Source organism: Notothenia rossii, assembly GCF_949606895.1.
Source record: "Notothenia rossii genome assembly, chromosome: 8".
Taxonomy (NCBI): Eukaryota; Metazoa; Chordata; class Actinopteri; order Perciformes; family Nototheniidae; genus Notothenia; species Notothenia rossii.
The window spans coordinates 15,232,834-15,254,231 of NC_136906.1; the positions used below are offsets into that span (position 1 = coordinate 15,232,834).

At 40.5% G+C, this 21,398-nt stretch overlaps 3 protein-coding genes across 3 annotated transcripts; 1 reads left to right on the plus strand and 2 right to left on the minus strand.

The window, feature by feature from the left end:
- The first annotated feature begins 1,014 nt into the window (after window positions 1–1,014).
- aqp8b (aquaporin 8b) lies at window positions 1,015–3,763 on the plus strand. Its single transcript, XM_079646332.1, is given in 6 exon segments — window positions 1,015–1,610; window positions 2,344–2,396; window positions 2,399–2,469; window positions 2,558–2,772; window positions 3,354–3,488; window positions 3,598–3,763. Coding segments are annotated over 6 exon segments (777 nt in total). The 5' UTR covers window positions 1,015–1,350; the 3' UTR covers window positions 3,641–3,763.
- Window positions 3,764–6,285: 2,522 nt separating this feature from the next.
- Window positions 6,286–10,155, minus strand: LOC307017192 (meteorin-like protein). Its single transcript, XM_079646740.1, has 4 exons — window positions 9,977–10,155; window positions 9,062–9,468; window positions 7,976–8,035; window positions 6,286–7,059 (listed from the first exon to the last, which is right to left on the minus strand). The coding sequence occupies exons 1-4, from the start codon at window positions 10,060–10,062 to the stop codon at window positions 6,737–6,739; spliced, it is 876 nt and encodes a 291-aa protein (XP_079502866.1). The 5' UTR covers window positions 10,063–10,155; the 3' UTR covers window positions 6,286–6,736.
- A 3,812-nt stretch (window positions 10,156–13,967) lies between these two features.
- cbx8a (chromobox homolog 8a (Pc class homolog, Drosophila)) lies at window positions 13,968–16,652 on the minus strand. The gene is made up of 5 exons (XM_079647096.1): window positions 16,389–16,652; window positions 16,226–16,269; window positions 15,790–15,855; window positions 15,296–15,362; window positions 13,968–14,871 (listed from the first exon to the last, which is right to left on the minus strand). Exons 1-5 carry the CDS (start codon window positions 16,455–16,457, stop codon window positions 14,053–14,055), a joined length of 1,065 nt encoding a protein of 354 aa, XP_079503222.1. The 5' UTR covers window positions 16,458–16,652; the 3' UTR covers window positions 13,968–14,052.
- Window positions 16,653–21,398: the final 4,746 nt, after the last annotated feature.

Here is a 21,398-nt window from a genome sequence, read left to right on the forward strand (position 1 = left end):
AAAGGGATTTGCACTCTTGTATCCATGCTTTTCAAAGATAGAATGAGATGTGCCGCTCCAAAAAAGGTTGAAATTCAATGTTAATGTGCTTCTCGTTAAGAGGCTCTTTCAAATGATTTTTGCTCAGGAGATGCTGATCTTCTGGTGATGGTGCATCGACCAAAACATGCACCTCTTTTTTAAGCAGTGTGTGACATTTATTCATAGATACAATTTACTTTTTTGGTCCTCAAGAAGGACACATAGCAAAACATTTTGTTATTGAAAAAGGCCTAAAACATATAAAAGCACACTCAGAATGGATTTCTTGTACATTAAGAGGAGTTTACTTATTCAAAGCATGTGTGTGGCTGTTGGGAAATAATGTATGCTCTAACAGGACATGGGACGTCTATACCTGCGTCCAGAGGGAAGTTGGCTCAAGTGCTTTATCTTGGCTGTGTGAGATTGTGAGGGCTTTGCGGGTCAGGTGTATGACAATCATTTGCATCTTAAGAGCCTTGTTTACTTTATCTGTTGGTGCGCAGGAAACTTTTCTGAGATAAACAAACGTTTCTATTCACAAGCTTCTGTAGGTGTATAGTATAAAAATAAAACCCAAAGGCTCTTGAGGAGTGGTGGGATAAACCTTCAAATATTTGTATAGGCCTACAGCCATTCCTTTACATCAAAAGAATATTTAGTATAAAAACAGCAAATAATTGAAAATGACTATTTCTGCCACTGATCTGTTAGGCCGTGTGTGCTGTGTTAGCAGTCTGTGTGCAAACTCTGCACCATCTTCTCCATTCTTTCATTTCATCTGTGTTCTCTTTATGGGAAATGATTCATTAGTAAGTGGAATCTTTTGGAGCCTGACATTATACAGTTTAACTTAAGAAGTGACTTTAAGAAATCTTTATTCAAATATGAATAATGAGTCACAGGCTTTACTCTTGGGTAAACATGTATCAAGTTATCTAGCTTGCAGTTTTATCTGTTTTTGTCTAAAGCCCTAATGTATCTGGAAAAAGAATTGTGCTTAATCTATAACAAGAAGTTTTCTGCATGGTTTGCCATGGACACTAATGTGTTCGGCTTTGACCCTGCCATAAAAAAGTAGCATCTGAAAACATGCTTTTTTTGCATGTGCACTAGTTATGGGAGGGTGTGAGATGACCAGACTATGCTGGATTAATACGGGAAAAAGAGTTGTTGAGTTCATGTCTGGTCAGTGGAGCTATTCTAACTATTAACCTCACGCACCAAAGTCCGTGTGATTAGCAGCAAAGAGATATTACTAATCTCACCTCAGGTCAGTACGCTCAGTGTAACATCCTCAGCTTGTACAGGTAGACCTCCCTGAGACTCATGGCTCTAGAGAAGATGGAGATAGGTGAAGTCGGGACGTCTCTTATGTCCTCAGACACTAAGCCTCCTCCAGCGAGACCTCCAAACAGATTTGAGAGGTTATTTCAGCCCTGCCTGGCCGAGTTGGTGGGAACTACTTTCTTTGTGTTCATCGGGTGTGTGTCGGTGATAGAGAATGTGGAGTCTGCAGGGAGGCTTCAGCCGGCTCTGGTGCACGGGCTGGCTGTAGCCGTCATGGTGGCCTGCATGGCTGAAATCAGGTGAGGGTAATCAGGTGTTTCAGATACATTAAACAAATGTATTGTGCATGAATAATGAATGTTTTCTTTAGATTGCATGGAATGAACTCCTGTATGTTGGATGAACACTGATGCATTACAAATATAACTACACAAACAGATTTTTCAACACTTCATCTGGTGGCTTTGAGTGCCAATTTAGTAAGTCTTTTTTATCCAGGTGACATTAGTCATTTGTGCTCTTGTAACTTCATATTTTTTTCACATGATTCTGTTCATCACATTACAACAGTTTTGTTAAAAGAGCAACGGTATTTGTATATAAAAGAACCATCTGAAACAAGCACAGGCTACAACCCACTCTGCCCTTATATCATTCACAAAAGCACATTTGACTCTCAAAATAGGTTTCCAGTTTCATTTATTTGTTCTTGATTCATTTACTGTTGTTTACATTTGAATTATACTTGCATTAAATCTAAGTATTGGCAAATAATTTTATTTTCATCATCACCAGTAAAGCGTTGATTTTGTTTTCTTTCTTTAGTTTTTATGTCTGTTCAAAAACTAAAATATTGCAAAAAGAAATTAAGAAAGAGCAATTTAAGTGAATCAGCCCTGATTACCCGTGAACGAATTAATTGCATTTTCAAAATCACTTGTACCAATTTAAAAGCTTGAAGACAACATGACTAGACACCAAGAAGCTTTCCTGCATTACTACATTTTCTGTCCCTGAATATGTTCTCTCTAGTGGATCCCATTTCAACCCACCATTCACCCTTGCCATTTATCTCTGTGGAGGCATGAGTTGAACATGGTGGCTCCTTACCTTGCATCCCAGTTGGTTGGAGGTGTGCTTGGAGCTGCTATGGCAAAGGTGAACCTAATGTCATTTAAACGTCCATCTTTGACTGTTTGATATGTCCAAAATAAAGATCTTAATTGTGTTGAACTGATGCCAACAGGTGATGACCTCAAGGGAAAACTTTTCCAAAGCCAGCGGGGCTGCGTTTGCTCTGCTGCAGACGGACAGTGATATCGGAGCCGCTGTGTTTGGAGAGGTTGCTATGACCTGCCTCGTCACCATGGTGGTGCTGCTGGGGGCCGTCAACACCACCACCAGAAGCCCCATGGTGCCATTTATGGTGGGCTGCACTGTTATCATCAACATTCTGGCTGGGTGAGTAGTAGAAGAAGATATACTTTATTAATCCCTTACAGGGACATTTCTTTCCCCACTCTGTTGTGTTTACACACATTACACACACAGGGGAGGATATACATGCACACACACAACCAGATATAGGAGAGGTGGCAGAGCAGAGAGGCTGCCAGGTACCCGGTGCCAAGGGAGCAGTTTCGAGGTTAGGTGCCTTGCTCAAGGGCACCTCGTCAGTGGCCTTGGAGGTGAACTGGCACCTCTCCAGCTACCAGCTCACTCCATATTTTGTTCTGGTCCGATCGGGACGTGAACCCTACAGACTGAGCCACTGCCGCCTCGAAAGTATTACTTATTGAAGAGAATTGTGCTACATAAGAAGTTCCTTTCTACAATAAAATGACAGAACATGATATGTTGCAGTAAAATCCTTTAATTTATGACTTAATATCATGTAAAGATGCATTCATTGCAGGTCTGCCAAAGTGAGACATTTTGAAATATCACATCTTATTTGCATCTTCCTGTTTATGCAGCATAAACACTTTATTTTCATATTGGGGAACTTATTTGAAAAATCCAATACCTGTTTCTTTTCTCAGTGGAGATGTTTCTGGCACATGTCTGAACCCAGCCAGAGCCTTTGGTCCGGCCATAGTGCACAACTACTGGGTTTATCACTGGGTGTACTGGGTGGGTCCCATCACTGGAGGCCTGATTGCAGCAGTACTGGTTCGGTAGGTGCAACACAACATACACTTTATACAATGATCCCGGTTTTTGCATTTTGATTAAAGATTCAATACTGACTGAACAGATTACAAACTATGTATCCTGTTTTTGCAGACTGCTACTTGGCGACAGGAAGATTCGACTCATTCTGAAATGAGACTTAAGTCGGTAAATCATTAGGTGGCTTTATCCTCTAAGGTCACAATATAAGCCTTTTGTATGTGCCACTGATATGCTTGATATGCTTTGCTTTACAATAAAATTTGACTTTTTCATATCATTTGAGGTACTTTTTTTTTTTAGCTACGTGAAGTGTGTAACTTGTCTCTTGATTCTCTATGAGTGCTGGAGTATGTTTTTAAAAAACAAAGTTTGTAAAGAATATAATATTATGCTTAGCTTAAAGGTCAATTGAATATCAAACCAAGTTGTAGATGATTGGTAAACTGAGTCTCTAGTTTAGAAAAACACATTCTGGTTTTGTTTTTGTAGTTCCTTGATTCTGTTAATTATTTAAGAACACAAGGACATTAGGAAAATTGAGTTTTCCAGCAGGTGCATGAGTCACACAACAATAATATAGAGCTTTAGATGAACTCTCAAAATAATTAACTTTTGAATTGAGAAGCACATTTACAAAAAAAAGCCTTGAGCTAAAATGTAATTAGTTCAAATTTCCAAACACAAATGGCGCCTACCGTCTAAAGGAGACCAAATGGCAACCTTTTGAAAGCCAGGAGACATCTCTGCTCAGCTTTGTGTCCTGCGGACCCTGTCCCTGTTCTCCACAGCCGGAGCCGTGAATGCCTGTTCGGCACTGGAGGGTATCATGCTGTTTCCATATTGTACCCCTGGGCCTCCCCACAGCAGTGGCCCACATGGGAAAGCTGGCCAGGCGGTGGGATAAACCAATTACCCCCCCGAGTCTGGGTGGACTCCTGCCGGGGCTCCACGCAGCGGCTCCCGGCCCGGGCCCTCCTGGGCTCCTTCCCCATGAGAGCCAGCTGGAATTCCCAGAGATGAGAATTGTGCGGTCTCAAAAGCCTGCAGAGAGGCTATATTTTGCTTGGAAATTTGACATGCTGGCCCCCTGGGTCAATAGTGAGGGAGGAGACTTCAAACTGAGCTTTTGCAGAATAAGAAAGGTTTAAGGAAAGCTTGATTTTTGTCTGACACCTATGAAAATAAGATGTTTTTGCAACCCTTTTCTTTTATGCTTAAAACTTCACTCTCACACTCTCATGTCTCCAATCCAAAACGTTTTGGTCCAGAAATAGCAGTGTCTAAATAATAATTTGTCCACAATAAAACTATTAAATGCCTAAAAACAGTCCCAAAAGTTTGTGTTTAATGGCTGAGATTCCTCAAATATATTGTATGCTTGTCTATAATCTGTTTTTTCCTAGAACTGAAAGACATAAAATGCATTAAAAGAGGAGCAATAGAGATAAATATAAAAGATATCATGGATATAAAGCAGTAATACAGAAAAAATGTGGCCGGAGTGAGATAAAGAGCAATGATCACGCCTCCTCTGCTTCTTGGATTCATGAGCCCTGATGGTTTCTAGATGACAGCAGCCGTGACAATGGTCATTATGTCTGTCGGAGGCCTTGTCACTGCAGAGCCATTGTCAGGGCCCCATTCACCACAGCGTCATTTACACTTTCATTGGCAGCTATTTAGTCCTCATAAAAAGTTCAACACACCAATTTGTGAGCCCTGCTCAGCCAGGGAGAAGTGTGGAATCGGCAAAGAAAGCAGTTGCTTTAAAAGTCATTTAATTGTTCCCCTTCTGGGAGGGGCTGAGGGGGAGGATCCCCAGGCTTTGGGGCCCCACATCTGGCCATCCGTCTTCTCGCGCTGTGATGCACAATCAAAAGTATTGTCCAATTCAGTCAGCTCAGAGCTTTGCGCCATCTAAGGAGATTTGTATTCCATTTTATGGTAGGGCTATCCTATTATCATAAGAATCTGATTACAGGGGGAAAGATGGGATGCAGAAGGAAAAAGGCAAACTTAAACTTGTAGGATATAGCTCTAAATCTCATTCTCCTAAATAAAACACAGAGTATGCAGCATGTGATGGGCAATGGGGGTTTAAGCTCATTTAAGCTTTAACTCAGTCTCTTGAGGGACCAGTGTATTCTCGTGAACCAGAGGGCCTCATGAAATGTAGACTTCTATGCACTGTTCATGGGCTCTGTTCACTACAAAACACTTCATCAGGCACACAGCTAAATTATCGGTTTAGATTATCTGTTAAAAATATGTTAAGAAGAAATCCACCAATTACACAGATGTGTAGACAAGATTTGTTATCCACAAATTAAACGTTCATTTTTTAATAGTTAAAACAGTTTCGGTAAATCAGAATTGGGAAATGTTTGATTTGGTGTTACTGCAAATGCAAAAAATAAAATATTATTAGTAAAAATATTAAAATATCTTGTCTTAATGAAAGGGAAAACAGAGACTTAAAGACATTTCCGATTTATAACATCTAGTTGAATTTCACGGGCCCCTGATTTACATTTGTAAAATAACTATACTGATAGAAACTGAAGAGATGTAAAAGGAAATTATTTTTCTCAAATTAAAAACCAAAAAATATGCAATTCAAAACTGAATTGAACATTGTAACAAATCATCATTTAATAAATGCAAAAAAGGTGATCACTAATGTATTCGTTTTATTTTGCATATTAGTGGCAAAACATTTATTTGAATGTGTAGAGCACAAACCATATAAATAGACAAAACAAAAAACATTTGAAACTTATTTCACATATTACAGCACATATTCATCCGAGTAAAAACAACTAACACATAATATATACAAGCATATTGAACAAACTGGTGATTAGGGAAAAACAGTCCTTCAGTCTTCCCTCCCACTTTAGTTCATGGGGCAATTGTCACACAGAGCCAGCAAAGTGAACAACGGATGATGTTGGGAGACGCACAAAGAGGGAGCAGCAACCCAACCCCTTCTCAGCCTCCCAGGACTGAGGGCAGTGATGGGGGGGGGGGGGGGACAAAGGCCGGCCCTCTGAGTCTCAATGCAGGCGGCCCTGCTGTTTGCCCCTGCCCTGCTCCTCAAAATGTGCTTTTTTTTTTAAAAACCCACAATTGAATTACTTGGTCCCTGCTGGTGATCCTGGATGCCACCTTGCTGGCACATGAAAACATAACAGGGATCCCACAGGGCCAGTACTGGCGTGAGGATGCCTGTGGATAAAACAACACTTCCTCAGTCCAAAGGGAAGTCGCAGGAATTCCGCCGTGCTGCCCAGGCAGTCTTGTAGACAGACAGGAAGTCTTTGTAGCGCGGGGCACACCCTAGCCAAGCTTCCCCAAAGTGTTCTGACCCTGTGAAGAGAAACTCTCCATCCCCAGGCTTCACGTGGCACTGCAGGAGTGTGTGTATGTGCCCGGAACGGGGGGACCCAGGGGCCGCCGCTTGGTGCTCAAACACTCCACTGCGCTGCCAGTACACCCTCACTGCTGAAACCTCCAACAAGGAAGTCTGATGCTCAGAGTCGTGGGAGACATTTTTGATGTGCCCTCGGACCACTGGAAGAAAGAGCAGAGCCAGTGTGCCATGTTATTTTATTTTCTCTCCTTCCTGTCTTTCTCCATTAACACCTTTACTATGCATTATCTTTAAATGGACATGGCAGGAGTGTGAAATTGAGGCACAGAAATGAGGACCTATTACTTCTGCTCTAATGAACTGCTTTCACCCATTCTGCAACGCCCCCCGACATCTGTTTGACCTCTGCTGCTGCGGTCAGGGCATACAGCGGACCAGCTTCAGACTTTTATATTGGTTACATTTACCAGGGGTGGAGGAGGTATTTAGATCACAAATTCAAAATCTTCCAGTCTTTAAAGTACAACAACAATATAATCAAACAAATTAAGGACTTAATATTAATATATTATAGGATGTATTTTAGTGATGCAAATGTCCTCTCTGTGGGACTAATAAAGGTATTCTGATTCTGATGTAAGCAACATTTAATGAGGTAAGAGGCTATTGTATCAAGTCGATATTGAATTGGTGGCTAGAATGTATTACTCTGAATCATATTTTATAAAGTGATCTGCAGTTTTGTATGCAGGCTAAAATCAGGAACTAGTAAGTTTGGCTGTGTAAAGTAAAAACGTCAACATTTGTCACAAGTAAACTTAGACGAGCAGAAAAAGAGCTAAACATTGCATGAAATATAACACTTTAGTAAAATAGATGCATGCTTACATCATTTACATTAGGAATCTAAACAGGTTGGGTATCTCTCAATGGCTGCCCAGACGAAAATCTAATTTGTATTGTTAGGTTTCTTTTCACACTTTGACTAGTATTCCCTAATTGACATGACTTATTAGAACTTGATATCTTAGTGGCAATGTAATGGAGTTTTTTCAGTTTGTATATGCAGTACAGTAAGTAGATGTGCGGTTTGTAGAGTAAGATTTGTATACGCACCAAAGTCACTGTTGCAGATGGCCATGAGGAGTTCCGTATCATTGCAGGGTCGACATGAAGCTGTAGGGTGAGAAAAGAACAGGAAACTAAATTAAGCATGATGAATACCTGCATCAAATCAGGCATTCCTATCTGTGTTCCAAACCATACAAGACCCACAACTCTTTGGCTGATAATGATTGATAGATTGGGGTCTTGTCCTCCCTCCCACTCCATGGACTTTAAATCTGACACACATACCAACTGTATTCATCTCCCTGCTCATATGAAAGAGTAAAGAAACCCGGGTTGGATGAAGGAATGCTTCTCCTAAGTGTTCTTCCCACCACACTGCCTCCATATAAAAAACTCTTGACCCCATGTTTGACTCCTATTGTCTCCACCTAATTGAATGACCCTGTGCCAATGCAGGAGACCGCAGGAGTCAAACACTTCTGCCGGACTGGCAATGCAGAAAAGATAGACCAGCAGCTGTCTATTATGGACATAGAATGACATCATCACATTGGAAAAGGCCCGCACACATGGATAAATGCTACTAAACAGAGATGCACAATGAAAAGGCATTTGTGGAATTTGCAGACTATTTGTGGTCTCAATTCAGGCCCTTTGGCCCGGTGCCCTTCAGCCGCCCTGTGGTCCGCTCTGTCCTCACTGCTTTGTCCCCCCCGATGGAAACCAGACAGCCAGACAAAACACACAACTGACCAGCAGCTGCATGCTCCAGCCAGCATGTTTGGGGTCTGTAATTAAATGACCACTATTTCTCCCAGGAATTAAGACCGGTCCATCCCTTAATGTATGCTTTAAAATGTGATTCGGATTTTTGGTGTCAAGTTCTACAATGCACTCTTTATAAAGGGTTTCTGAGTTGTAAATGATGTAATAATTGCATGCACTAAGCAGTTGCACGCTTTATAAGTAGGCTATTTTATGGGTTGCCAGGTTGTGAAAAATCCCCACAAATGTGCCCTTTATTTAGGGCAGTTGGTAATCCATAAGCAAATGATCTGCAGCGTTTCTCATAACGAAATATTTTCTTTAACACCCTTAATAAACGCTGTAAATGCATGTTTTTCCACTCACCCTGCAGCCCGCGGTGGCCCACGTTGGGTGCAGCACTTCTGTTGCCCAGCAGCTCATATCTGAAGCCCATGGTGCGTCTGCTCCAGGCTCCGTCACTCTGCGGGCCGGACTGGAGGTAGATGGCGGGTCTGTGTGGACCATCAGCCCGAAAACAGTACACCTGATGCCGGGGCCGCCTGCCCTCGGTCACCAGCAGCTCTAGCTCCCCGGCCCGCTCGATGAACACGCTGGCTCCGCGGAGAGAGGGGGACGGCTTGATGCAGACGATGGTGCGCCGGGCTGAGGACAGGTTGGGCTCCAGCACCACCCGGAGAGCCTGGCCCGGGTAAACCCACCTTACCGAGCCTTCTGTACAGCGCAGCCGCACCTGGAGAACAATCCTCGAGTCCACACCAGCTGCAAATCCGCTGGATCAGAGGGAAACCGAGGAATAGATTATCAATATGAAAAAGGTTTAATTCAAATGACTTGCATGCCTTGACTACATTGTTTTTGGCATCATTAATGGTTACTAAATAATTGCTATTGCTTCAAAGATAATTTACAAAACAATAATAAGAACACTTGGTTGCACATTGTAGAGCATGCCATGCTGGTTTTTAGTCGTCCTTGTTGATACAATTGCAGTTGTAAATGTTACAATTCAATAATAAATAATCACATGTTTCTTGCTGTAATATGAATTACATTTGCAGTTATCAAAGTAAGGTCATTAATGACATTTGTTAAACTTTTTCACAACATCTATAACGCAAAATTTGTTTTTATTAATGCATTGTAATGGTTTAACAAAGCCTGTGTAGGCCTAAATAATTGCTCAAGATTGGTTAAACCATGCACCACATTTAAATGCCCCAGTTGTTTTCCCGCTTTAAAAGGCAATAGATTCGCAGAAAACGAGAGAAAGTTCCTTACCTTCCAGTCCAGTTGCACAGATCAGCCGAACAGTGCCGTAGCTGATGTCCCAGCATACACATCAGAATAATCACATTTGGCAACATCTCATCCGTATAAGAAACCACAATCTAGACAGAATTGGACGGTAGAGCATGGCTAGAAAGTTTGTTTGTGAGTTATCCAGAGTACAAGCGCTCTGCTGCGACGCGTGACTCAGCTTCACAATATGTTCACTCTCTCTCTCCTACACATGCACCACTTACTCTCTCTCTCTCTCTCTCTCTCTCTCTCTCTCTCTCTCTCTCTCTTACTCTCTCTCTCTCTCTCTCACACACACACACACACACACACACACACACACACACACACACACACCACTCTCTCTCGTTCTCTCTCTCTCTCTCTCACACACACACACCTCTCTCTCTCTCTCTCTCACACACACACACACACACCTCTCTCTCTCTCTCTCTCTCTCTCACTCTCTCTCTAATTAGGGCTGATACAGTTGTTGGGGGAGTCTGCCGGTCTTTGTCTTTGCCCTCTAAAGACACGCTCAGGGTGAAAGCCTTCAGCCATCTGTTAACATCAGTGCGCCACTCTTCACAATCATGCATCCTCTTCTGAGAGGCTCTCTGCGGGTTAGTTTTAGGTTGGCTATCCGACAGACATTCATCCCTGGTGCAGCGGTGTCTTGCAGGGTTTCACTTAATAACCATTAATTTATCAACGTTTAAATTAGACAAAAGCGATGTAATTTAATAACTTGCCCAAATTAGTTTTACGAAACTGGAAACATAATTTCCAATTGGGTATGGCTGAAGGTAGGCTGAGACTAATCCAAAACATAAAAGGGTTTGGAATAATATCATCATTGGAATAACATTTCATATTGGTATTAAATAAAATAATCTCTAAAATCGAATAAAAGACAGTGCTGCATTGAATAGGAAAATAGTTTATAAAATCTAAACTTTTCAGTTAAAAGGGTAGAATTTTCCGAATAATATGTACATGAAATAAAGTTATCTATATAATCCAATAAAAAAGAGATGTGTCTTATTTGTCCGGTGTGGTTAGACAATGCTGCATTGAGTTGGAGTCACTGGGTCACATGACATTGAAGCTAATGATGTCTGAATAATAGAAGAATAATAGAAGGACTTTAATCTAATAAGAGGTGTGTCTTAATTGTCAAGTATACAGTGTTGTATAGATTTGGGGTCAACATATGACATAAGCTTTTGACAATTACATAAATAATCATTTTTTTCAAACGCCTAACTTTCCAAAGAACGTTTGTAAAAATATAGGAAGCACTTAAATGCAATAACAAAAGTTGTGTTTTCCTGGTCAAGTGTTGTAATATAATTGTAAGAGCGTTTTAATGAAAGGTCACGCGTGACTGACGGGAGTTAAAAAAAAAACACGAAGCACTGGTCGGGTTAATTTAGGCCTTATAACTGATTAACTTACTACGGTATGATCTTGCTTGGACTGTATATCTGCACTTTCCTTGTTGTTCGGAGTTTGATTCTTTATAGTTTTTGCGCGTATTGGATCAAAGCATCCAAATGATATGAAATGTAAAACATCACAGAGCTAAGGCCAACGCTCCTGCAATATTATTGCATTGATTTGGGGTGACGGGGTCACATGGTCACATAACATGGAAGCTATATAGAGACTTTACATAAATAAATAAATAAAAAAGAAAGAATCATAAACCATTTGCTGAAGGAATAATTCAATGAAAAGAAATGTGTTTTATTTATAGTAATAAAATATGGTATTGGATTTGGACTCACCTGGTCAAATTACACTCACTTGATCACATAACATAGAAGCTGTTATCTTCTATTCAAAAATGTGTGTAAAATCATAACATTGTAACATGGCTGTGACATAAGAGTAATTAATCAATTGTTTATGCATTTCCAGTTAGCCCATCTGAAATGAGATTGGGAGGGGTGTATCTGAGTTTGAGCTTCATCTAGTGGCGGGATGATGTAACGCACACTGCCCTCACTGGAGGTCTGCTGCTTTCTTCGGGAGGGGGCTGTAACTCAACAGCCACTAATACTGTACATGAGTACAAACGATACACGTTTTCACCAATGATTAATCCTCTGTGGATGAGTGGTTCCACTTAATTTTAACTCGCAGGGTCTTTGTGGGAAAATAATTTGGCAGAGTCTCAAGGTCTTACTGCTGGCGACATCTTGTGGAGGTAAAGTCTGTGGAGTGTAACCAGACAGGCCTCTCGAGGTTTGCATCCAGCTTATAAGGGCCCTCAGGCAGAATCAGATCAAAGGGTTTGGATTCTTGATGGGTAGCCATGTCGTTGAGTAAATTACACTCAGGTGGAGAATCTGGCCGGATGTTGTCACAGCTGCAGGACAAGTGTTGCTACTCTAGCCACTAAATCTAGGAGTTTGGATGATATTGAATGTGTTATACATGTTAGCGCACGCAGAACATGACAAGATACACTTTAGACATAGTTTGCGAAGTTGCATTATCTTTGTTCCATGAATTTGCGTCAAAATGTGTTCCTAGAAAGCAGTGCTCCACCCCCTTTTTTCATTAAACCAAAACATCAAATTCAGATGTTCCTAAACAAATTAAACATTTAAAAAGAGCCTTTGGTGAGACTACAGAATACAGACGGAGTTTCCTGACAGGAGTCCCGGATGGTCAGATTGGGTCCTCTGCAGAGACAAAGCGAAGTCAAATGAATGGAGGCTTTGTGCATGAAAGAAGTGGCCTCTTATCAGCGGAGTGCAGCCTGGATGCTTCATGTACTGTAAAAGCCTGATGGAGCAAGGTGATGCAAGTTAATGGGATAAATAACGGCCAACACCACAGTATAACGCCCTAAAAAAGAGGAACCGTTCAAACCATAAACCTCCGTTCACTCAACTCGACACGGGGTCACAGTTTAGGAAACTCCTCTTGTAATTCTTTCTCACAGTTATGTGCAAATTAAATGACTCATTGATACTATTCCTATTAAAATCATTATAGCATCTGAGTGTTTCAATTAAAGCTGTCAAAAACATCTCGTTCTTGTACTGGCTGTCAGCTTCAAGGCCCAACTCGCCCTTTTGAAGTAGGCTATGCGTAATTTGACCACTTACAATAATCGACATGGTGGTGATGATAATGTTGCAGGGAATAAAGCTATATGTTTATCAGCTTGAATCGGTAATCAAGTCCAACAAGGTTAGACAGGCTCTGATATTTATGTTTTTTCTGATTATGATACAAGGCGTTTAAATGATGGACTACAAAAAACATATTTGGGATTTCTTGAATTCGAGATAAGGCCGTGCACTTTGAAGGGAACCGGTTGGGTCTTAATGTGTTTTTAGGTAGGCCTGGTTGCGTGTGACCAGGAGGCCAAATTACACCTGAATAGTCTGAGTATGTCTTCAATTCTGTTTACCGAAAAGATGTTAACTTTCTCATCAGAGAATCTTCAAACAGAAAAGCCATCACAAAAGACGTCATCCAGCAGGATAATAACACATTTTAATATGACGCATGGGTAATTTAGGTGTTATATATTTCGATCTTTTGAAGTACTGCAGCACACAAATTCATATAATACCTTTAGATATATACTATATTGAAACCTCCTTTTCAGAACCGTGTTAGACTCAAGTGGACTTGGTTTAAACACGTGAATGGCTGGAAAGTATTTCATTTCAGACACCTTCAGTAAATCTTCATTAAAGCGTTTTAAACTAAATCTTGTAATGAGGGAACACCGTCAGAATCAATAACCGGATGAGTTTATAGGCAAAATCGGGTTCTAGAAAGTTGTGGTTATTTATGATGACATCGTTGAAACGTTTTTCTTTAAAAAAAAAAAAAAAAGTCTCAAAAACAATATACTCACAAGGACACTTTGATTTTCTCAGCAGTGTATTAAATATTTGTATGTACACGATTGAAAGTTACATAGAAAAAATATATAGCATTGTAGTAGGCTTGTTGGTAACACTTTACAATAAGGTACACAAAATGTTAGTTAGTAGCATGTTAAAATATTATACTTTTTTTTTTGTATGACCCACATCCGAGCATACTCATCTCTTCTCTCTGAAAAAGCCTTTCTCCGTGCTGCTCTCTCTGACAGTGACTGTCAATAAGTTCATGGTGACATCTGTCACTGTCACAGTGTCCAAGTTGGTCAATCTGGGGGTCCAGCACGAGGCTGGTTGCGCGGCCTTGTCATTGTTCTCAGTGGATCTGACAGCAGGTTGACTGCACTCCTTCACCTGATGCTTCCGGTGCTCTGCAGAGCTGCTGGGCCGCCGCACAGACATCAAACATTTAGTCATGTGTTTCAGCTGATCCCTTTTACGCACATCTGGATTGAACGCGCTGAAAGACAACCCTGCGTGTCTCTGCTCGCTGCTGCTGTGTTTGGGTGTGATGGTGGTCTTCTCCTCAAACCTCCGTGTCAGCTGCATGAGACTGTGATCTGACGACTCCCCGTGATGAAGCAAGTGGCGGGACATGTTTGAAAATCCGTGTGACACTGGCTCCTCGAGTGACCTGCTCCGTTTGGTGTTCGGCTCTTCTGAGAGGCCTCCATCGACTGTTTCATTGAAATGTAAATGTAGCTTCGGTTTGCGCCCTCTCTTTTTAGGTATCCGGACGCCAAGTTCTAGGTCTGTCAGAGCAGCTGATGGAGTCGTTCTTGGCCTCCTCTCTGGCTCCGGTGGTCGGATTTGGACACTTTCCCCTCTGTTGACTGCGCTCGGTGGGAAGATTGTGGGAACCACGGTACGTAAACCCTCCCGGGCCCTGGGAGTTATGACAGGCTCCGGGGTTGGATAGGAAACCTGGATCGCTCTGGGAGCCTCTCTTCTAAATTCATAAGTCTTTTCTTTGGCTTTGGCCTGAGGACAGAGCATATAACGGAGAGGAGTTTACCAGAGATCAAATGTTGATATCTCCTGGGGAAATGTAACAGTTTAAGAGAAGCAGCTACACCCTGGTTATACGAGCGTTAAGGCCTCGTCCCTAAAGCTGCTTGTTTTTTTAGGGAATTCATGTCAAATACATATAACTTTCAATAATATAAAAGGAAGTTTTAAATTTAAAAGCACTGTAGCTCAACCTCATTAAAATAACAAGTTATTCTTAGCTCGCAGATCCCACAGTAGGCCTATAAGCAATATGTTATGGATCACAACAAAGTTTCAAACTCGATAAGGTCGTAGCTTTCATGAAATCGAAATTAATAATATCATCTCACATTAGAAAGGCGAAAAGATAACATAAAAACCCGAGAAATAGGCCTACATCACATGATTTACCCACCTTCAAGAGAAATGTCTCAGGTTTGGGTCCCCTCTTCTTCGGCCCAAACAGCTCCCTTTCGCGCTCCCTGATAAAGAAAATCACGATTAGTCACAGATTAACAAATATATTTTTGGCTACATGTTTTATTTGGTCTATAATAAAATCGGGAAATCTCTTTTCTCACAAGTGCCATTTACTCATGCTTTGATTTAATCGTATTTTTAAAACGTTGTTTAAATTAGAAATACGTTATAAATTAGATAAAATCATGTCGGAGTAAAGCAGATATTCCGCTTATGATAAGAAAATTACATAATGCATTGCAACAATCTGATTTGGAAATGGAATGACTTCGCTCCAACGACGCTTGTTGTCACTTTCTTTACTAGAAAAAAGTTTGGGAGATCCAAATAGACAAAAAGTCGGATTTAAATGGACATGTTTGCGGTACAAAATGCACGGTGCTGTCTCCTGTCTGCAGAGAGGCCTATGCTGCGCTGTCAAACCCTCACCTCTCCTCAAAAGCTGCGAACAGACGTGCATCCAGAATGTTTTCCTCCGGCTCCCAGGTGCTGTACCTGTGTCCCAAACACAAGGAGACACACATCTTAGACAGATCTTCTCCAATCACAACGCTGCGTTACACTTTAACAAAGCGATCTTGCTGCTTGAGCTACAATTACAGGCTACAATTACAGGCTACGTAGCGGACAGTGACGCATGGTGATCCCAGCCATTGCTAAAGCTACTTCAATGCATCCCAGCGGGCTTACGCTCAGACCTCTACAGCCCCATGAGCCACCAGACATATAACAGACTGCGCTTCAACACATGGAGCAGATGATATGATAAGAAACGAGCCGAATAAACGACATGTCTGAGGTGTTGCAGTTATACGAGCGGCCAGAATGGAGCGCTGTCCTTCACAGCCTCGGCTACAATACTCACTTTTGAGACCAGCCCTTCCATTTAACCAGATATTCCCAGCAACCCTGCAAAAACAGATCCGTAATACATTCAGGGTTATCAAAGCATTGATTGTGAGCGGCGGACAAACAAATGGTTGCGTAATATGTGTGGAGACAGCCTGTGGGCGAAAAGCAGCGATTACCCGTCGGATTCTCCGTTTGAGGATGGACTCGGCTGCGAAGACGCTCTCACCGACAGCAGAGAGCTCCATGATTCACCATGCACCTCGTTTATTTCTGTCTCTTTTATTATTTTTGGCTTCCCCGCTTGTCCTCTTCTGGTTGTTTAATTCCGCACACCCCATAATACGCAATCTGGAGAGGACGTCATCACGTCTTTTTCTGTTGCCAGGCACCGCAGTCGGTAGGACGGATCGCACATTGGCTCGGTTGTTGCTACGTGCTCCGGTTTCTGAGTGAGGGGGAGGAGCCCCGCTGCTCGGCTGCTGTAATGGAATGTCTGGCACGGGGGGGCAAGCGAAGTCAGAGAGATCCACCGAGCACCTAGGGGTCCAGAGTCCAAATAAAAATGTAACATTTTTTTAGTTTCACTTGCATTTAAAGAAAGAACCGAAAAACAGGAAATTAAAGAAACGAGACAAGAGTATGACTGGTTTAATACAGTGGCTGATCCTCATCCAATAAACATTTATAAACATCAGTCTGTGTAAAATCATAAATAAATTAACAATACAATTCTACTGACTAATATCAGAAATAAAAATTCCCATATTTAATGTTTGTCTGATGGCATCCTAAACGTTCAAATATCAGCCCCAAGGAATCTTGAAAAACCCCTCATACGCATTTTGATTTTGATTCATCCATATGAATGATTATTTTAAAAATATTTGATAATTAGGTGACAAACTGCAAAGCTGTTTATGTCCAGTTCCTTTTTTCCGATCAAACGATATTTAAAATGACTATGTAATACCATAATATGCGAGCGGACTTTTGCACATTAATGTTTTACGCAGCACACAATAATTGACTCAGTAGCACATAACGATTGTGATGATAACCAAATAAAGACCAAACAGACACCCAAAAAAAAACAAATCATGATTTCAGTCGATTGGTTTTAAATGTAATTTCCATAGGGTATTTTTTTAGGCATATTGCACGTTAACCGTTAGGGGAATTCGGTTTATTCCTGACGAAATTATTGAATGATTTTTGAAGACCAACCAAATTAAATGAAAAGCAAATATAGTCCATAATGGCCTCATTAATATCGTTTCTTAACTTAATTCTAAACATGCAGAATATTCACAGTCATAATTTATATATAAACATTTTCTAGGACTAAAGGACCTTATAATGATTCCTGAGTGTTGATTCTTTGAATGTATTTGGTAAACTGGACCCTAAAAGGGATTTCCCTACAAAGTTTGGCATCATTTAAATGACATATTAAACCAGATGAAATTTAGAGTGAAATAAGTGGATCAATGTTTTGTGCATCCAAATACAATTTAAGAAAAGGATCGTTTTTTTTAATATAATTTTTATTCTGTTTTGTATAAATATGTTGAGGGCCTGTAATTGATTTTGATAATTATTTTTGGTGACGTCAGTAGTAGTGATACTTTGTTCGGGAACATTAGTGTCATTGTTTATATTATTATTATTATTATTATTATTATTATTATTATTGTTATTATTATCACTGGTCACATTATTACATTTTTTTTAAATTATAAAATGCTAATAGTATTATTATTGATTTTCTTAAAATTATTAATTACAAATATTATGTTTTTTTACTTCTTGTTTGAAGCTGTTGCCTATCTCAAAAATAAAACAAAGCATTTCTATTTTGATTGAACACAAAACGTTTGTTAGTCTGCATTCGGTAGCATATTATTATTATTATTATTATTATTATTATTATTATTATTAGTATTATGTTAATATTGAACGACAAAATCGATGGTGAAGAAAACCTTAACTCAAAATAATAATCGCATAAATAAAATCACATTGTTTAACGGAATAAAGTGCCAACTGCAGCTTCATTGTTTAGGCCTCAGGTGCAATTATCATCATTGGTCAGCTATTCATTCCAAATGAAAACAGTAAAACAATTCTACCAACACATTTCGACCAAAACAAACATTTCCCCCAAGATGGACGTATAATAATCGTGCAGTCTTTCTCATGCCAAAGCCTTCAGGTCCTCCACATTACCATTAGATCTGCTGAATGGAAGGTCAAATAGATAACACAAATAATAAGCAGAAAGAAACATTGGCACAATACTGTATTATTTCATTTTCAGGTTTTTATTCCCGTTGTCTGTCAATTTAAAATGAGTACCAACAATCATGCAGACTGCACAGTATGAGAAGTCATGTGAGATTTCAAACATCTAATGAATAAAGAAGGGTGAAATTGTATCTGGTATCAACCACCAAAGCCTTTTTTGTTGATGTTGTGGGCCAGAATTTTCCACTGACCCTAACGGACAACACCATATTTGCCAATGTGGCGATTTAAAAAGACCTGGCAGCTTCCCCATGACGCATGCAACCTAAAGGTAACTTTATATAAAACAAATTTTACAGTTAATTAACACTCATTTGCCACACAAATTAAGAATGATTAGAAAATATGGTCTACAAATGCATTTCTCTTCATTTATTCTTGATATGTGCTTATCCTCATGTTGTTCAAACTATAACATCCTTCAAATGTCCCCTTGATGACGCATATGTATAAAGATATACAGTTGTTTTAATTGGTTTGGATTATATTTGAGGTTAATTAGATGTGGAATCATTTCCTGCAGATGTGTGAAAGGTAATCGCAACATGAGCAGGGAGGCAGTCTGTCGTTCACCCGTCTTCGTTCTCGATCAAGTTAAAGATACAGCAAGATATATTTGCTGCTATCTGTTTAAATTCTCCCCGCAATGGAGGAGACAAAGGCGGGTGCGCCGCGGACAAAATATGCGTTGTGGCTGCCGACGAAATATGAACCACCATTTTGATAGTCACAGCCTGTAGACCGACATTTCCTGTCGGAAGACTACTATAATGGCTCTGCACCGTTTGTGTTCAGAGAGATAGCGGCTGGTGCGCGCTCAGAGCAGGCAGCCTCCATATTTGGCTGCGTGTCGATGAAAAGTGAGTCTGCGGGAGCCGCAATGGCGACAGCCGTACATGAATAAACAGTGCTGGCTCTGTGAGAACATTATTGGCTCTCTGGTTTCTGGGCAACTGCTGCACACAGCTCGCTGTTCTCTGTCCTACTTTACCGGGCGACATTTTCTGCTGAAGGTGGCTCACACACACACAAACCACAAGCGAGAAACTGTGAAGCCATATTTCAGCGCATGCTTTGAATTAGAAAGCATCCTTTACAGCAGCCTGATATGCTGCACCACACCACAGCTCCAGCTCTCATTTCTCACACTATACCTATTTTAGGTTGCCTCTATTCGTGTTCAACATGATGTTCTAGAATCTAGATAAACAATGAAAGATCCAATCTCGATTGTTTTATGTGTTTAAAAAGAAAACCCAAGAAGTCAACAAATACTGACTCGAAGCACGTTCCTTTTTTGAAAACAATAAAAAAAAATGTATCTAAGTGAATCTAAATGTAGTCTAGTGAGCAGGCCTCCTCCGGGTCACACACTGAGCTTTAAATTATCCAAACGATCCTTTTGCTGACGTGATCCTATGACGCTGCACTGTGAGGGATGAAACCGACACTGTGCAGGCTGCTGGTGGCCACGATGATAAAGGGGGAATGTGAAACATCACACTTGGTCTATAAATATGTTCCCCTGCTCAACGGTGTTTCAGTTTCCTACCGATGCATGACTGACTCGCATGCTTCAAAGCCATGAAAGGCCTACAGAGAGCCTTCACAGAGAGAGACAGAAACACGCGAGCTGTGTGTGTTCATGACATTTCAAAGTCGCTCATATCAACTGATATAGACTGAGTTTCGCAATAGAGAAAATGTGCTCTGTCATGCGTGTCCTTGGTTGCCAATGCCATTCATAAACAATCCCCTGTGCCTGTTGGCAGTAATCGATTAGTTGTCATATTTTTGCCCTTTTCAGACCCCTAAACTCACACAACAAATAACAACGAACACATTATTGATTAACTTACTAAAATATTCATTTATAAAGAGGCAACACTCGGCCATTTTTTTATAAATTAACCCCTTAATTTCCTTCTTGCGGTTTATTCTACATTTCCAACACGAGATCAGAGCGGTAGAGGAGATGGAATGCGTGGGAAGGAGTTTTGGGACAAATATCCAGATTAGGTAAATTATTTAGGTAAAAAACTCTTCCTAATCCATGAGATCCCTATGGCATATCTGTAAATATGTTGAGGTTAGCATCTTCTGTATACCATGGCCTTTTTAAGATGTAGATTTCATTTTCTGTCTCTCCTTAATGTTTATGTGACATATGTCTCTAACCTGGCAACACAATCAAGACCACACAAGAGTTCAGAAAGAAAGGTTATTTATTGTCTAAATAGGTGGTGGAAATAATGTAAAATGAAGGTATCCTTAATTTATTTTCATCAGATTTAAGGAATTTATACACGAACACTGAAAACCCATGTTTCTGTTAGGTTTCTCTGTTTGTGTCACATTATTTGATAGGAAAAACCCATGACTAAACTGAACACACACACACACACACACACACACACACACACACACACACATACACACACACACACACACACACACACACACACACACACACACACACACACACACACGCCCAGGCCTTTTATCACTCAATACATTCAAGGGTTAATCTCTTTACAAGCTTGAGATTCCAGTATATCAACAACAACAAAATCTGCTTACACGTCCAGATCAGAGTGGCTACAGGCCTTTTAATGATCCTCCTTAAGTCAAGTCAAGGCAGTTTTATTTATACATTATAGCCAAAAATCACAAATCAGATATTTGGGCTTCAAAATGTGTACAGTATAAGACACCCTCTCGTTAGATTAAAGCTGTGGAAAGGAAAACTCCCCAGCCGAGCCAGAATATAAACCTTTAACAGGGAAAAATTGAAGAATCGTCAGAAAGAGTAACTAAGAGATTCCTCTCATTTGACAGACAGCTCTGCATTAGATGCCCTACTATCAGAATTATCAACATAA

What these genes read in the sequence shown, in the direction of transcription:
- LOC307017192 (XM_079646740.1), bottom strand. Translation starts at nt 10,062, where the DNA reads ATGTTGCCAAATGTGATTATTCTGATGTGTATGCTGGGACATCAGCTA. An exon ending in GGGCCACCGCGGGCTGCAGG is followed by an intron (nt 8,036 to 9,061) that starts GTGAGTGGAAAA and finishes CTCACCCTACAG; the next exon opens with CTTCATGTCGACCCTGCAAT. An exon ending in CATCTGCAACAGTGACTTTG is followed by an intron (nt 7,060 to 7,975) that starts GTGCGTATACAA and finishes TCTTTCTTCCAG; the next exon opens with TGGTCCGAGGGCACATCAAA.
- cbx8a (XM_079647096.1), bottom strand. Translation starts at nt 16,457, where the DNA reads ATGGAGCTCTCTGCTGTCGGTGAGAGCGTCTTCGCAGCCGAGTCCATC. An exon ending in TTCGCAGCTTTTGAGGAGAG is followed by an intron (nt 15,363 to 15,789) that starts GTGAGGGTTTGA and finishes TTTCTTTATCAG; the next exon opens with GGAGCGCGAAAGGGAGCTGT. An exon ending in CTGAGACATTTCTCTTGAAG is followed by an intron (nt 14,872 to 15,295) that starts GTGGGTAAATCA and finishes CTCTGTCCTCAG; the next exon opens with GCCAAAGCCAAAGAAAAGAC.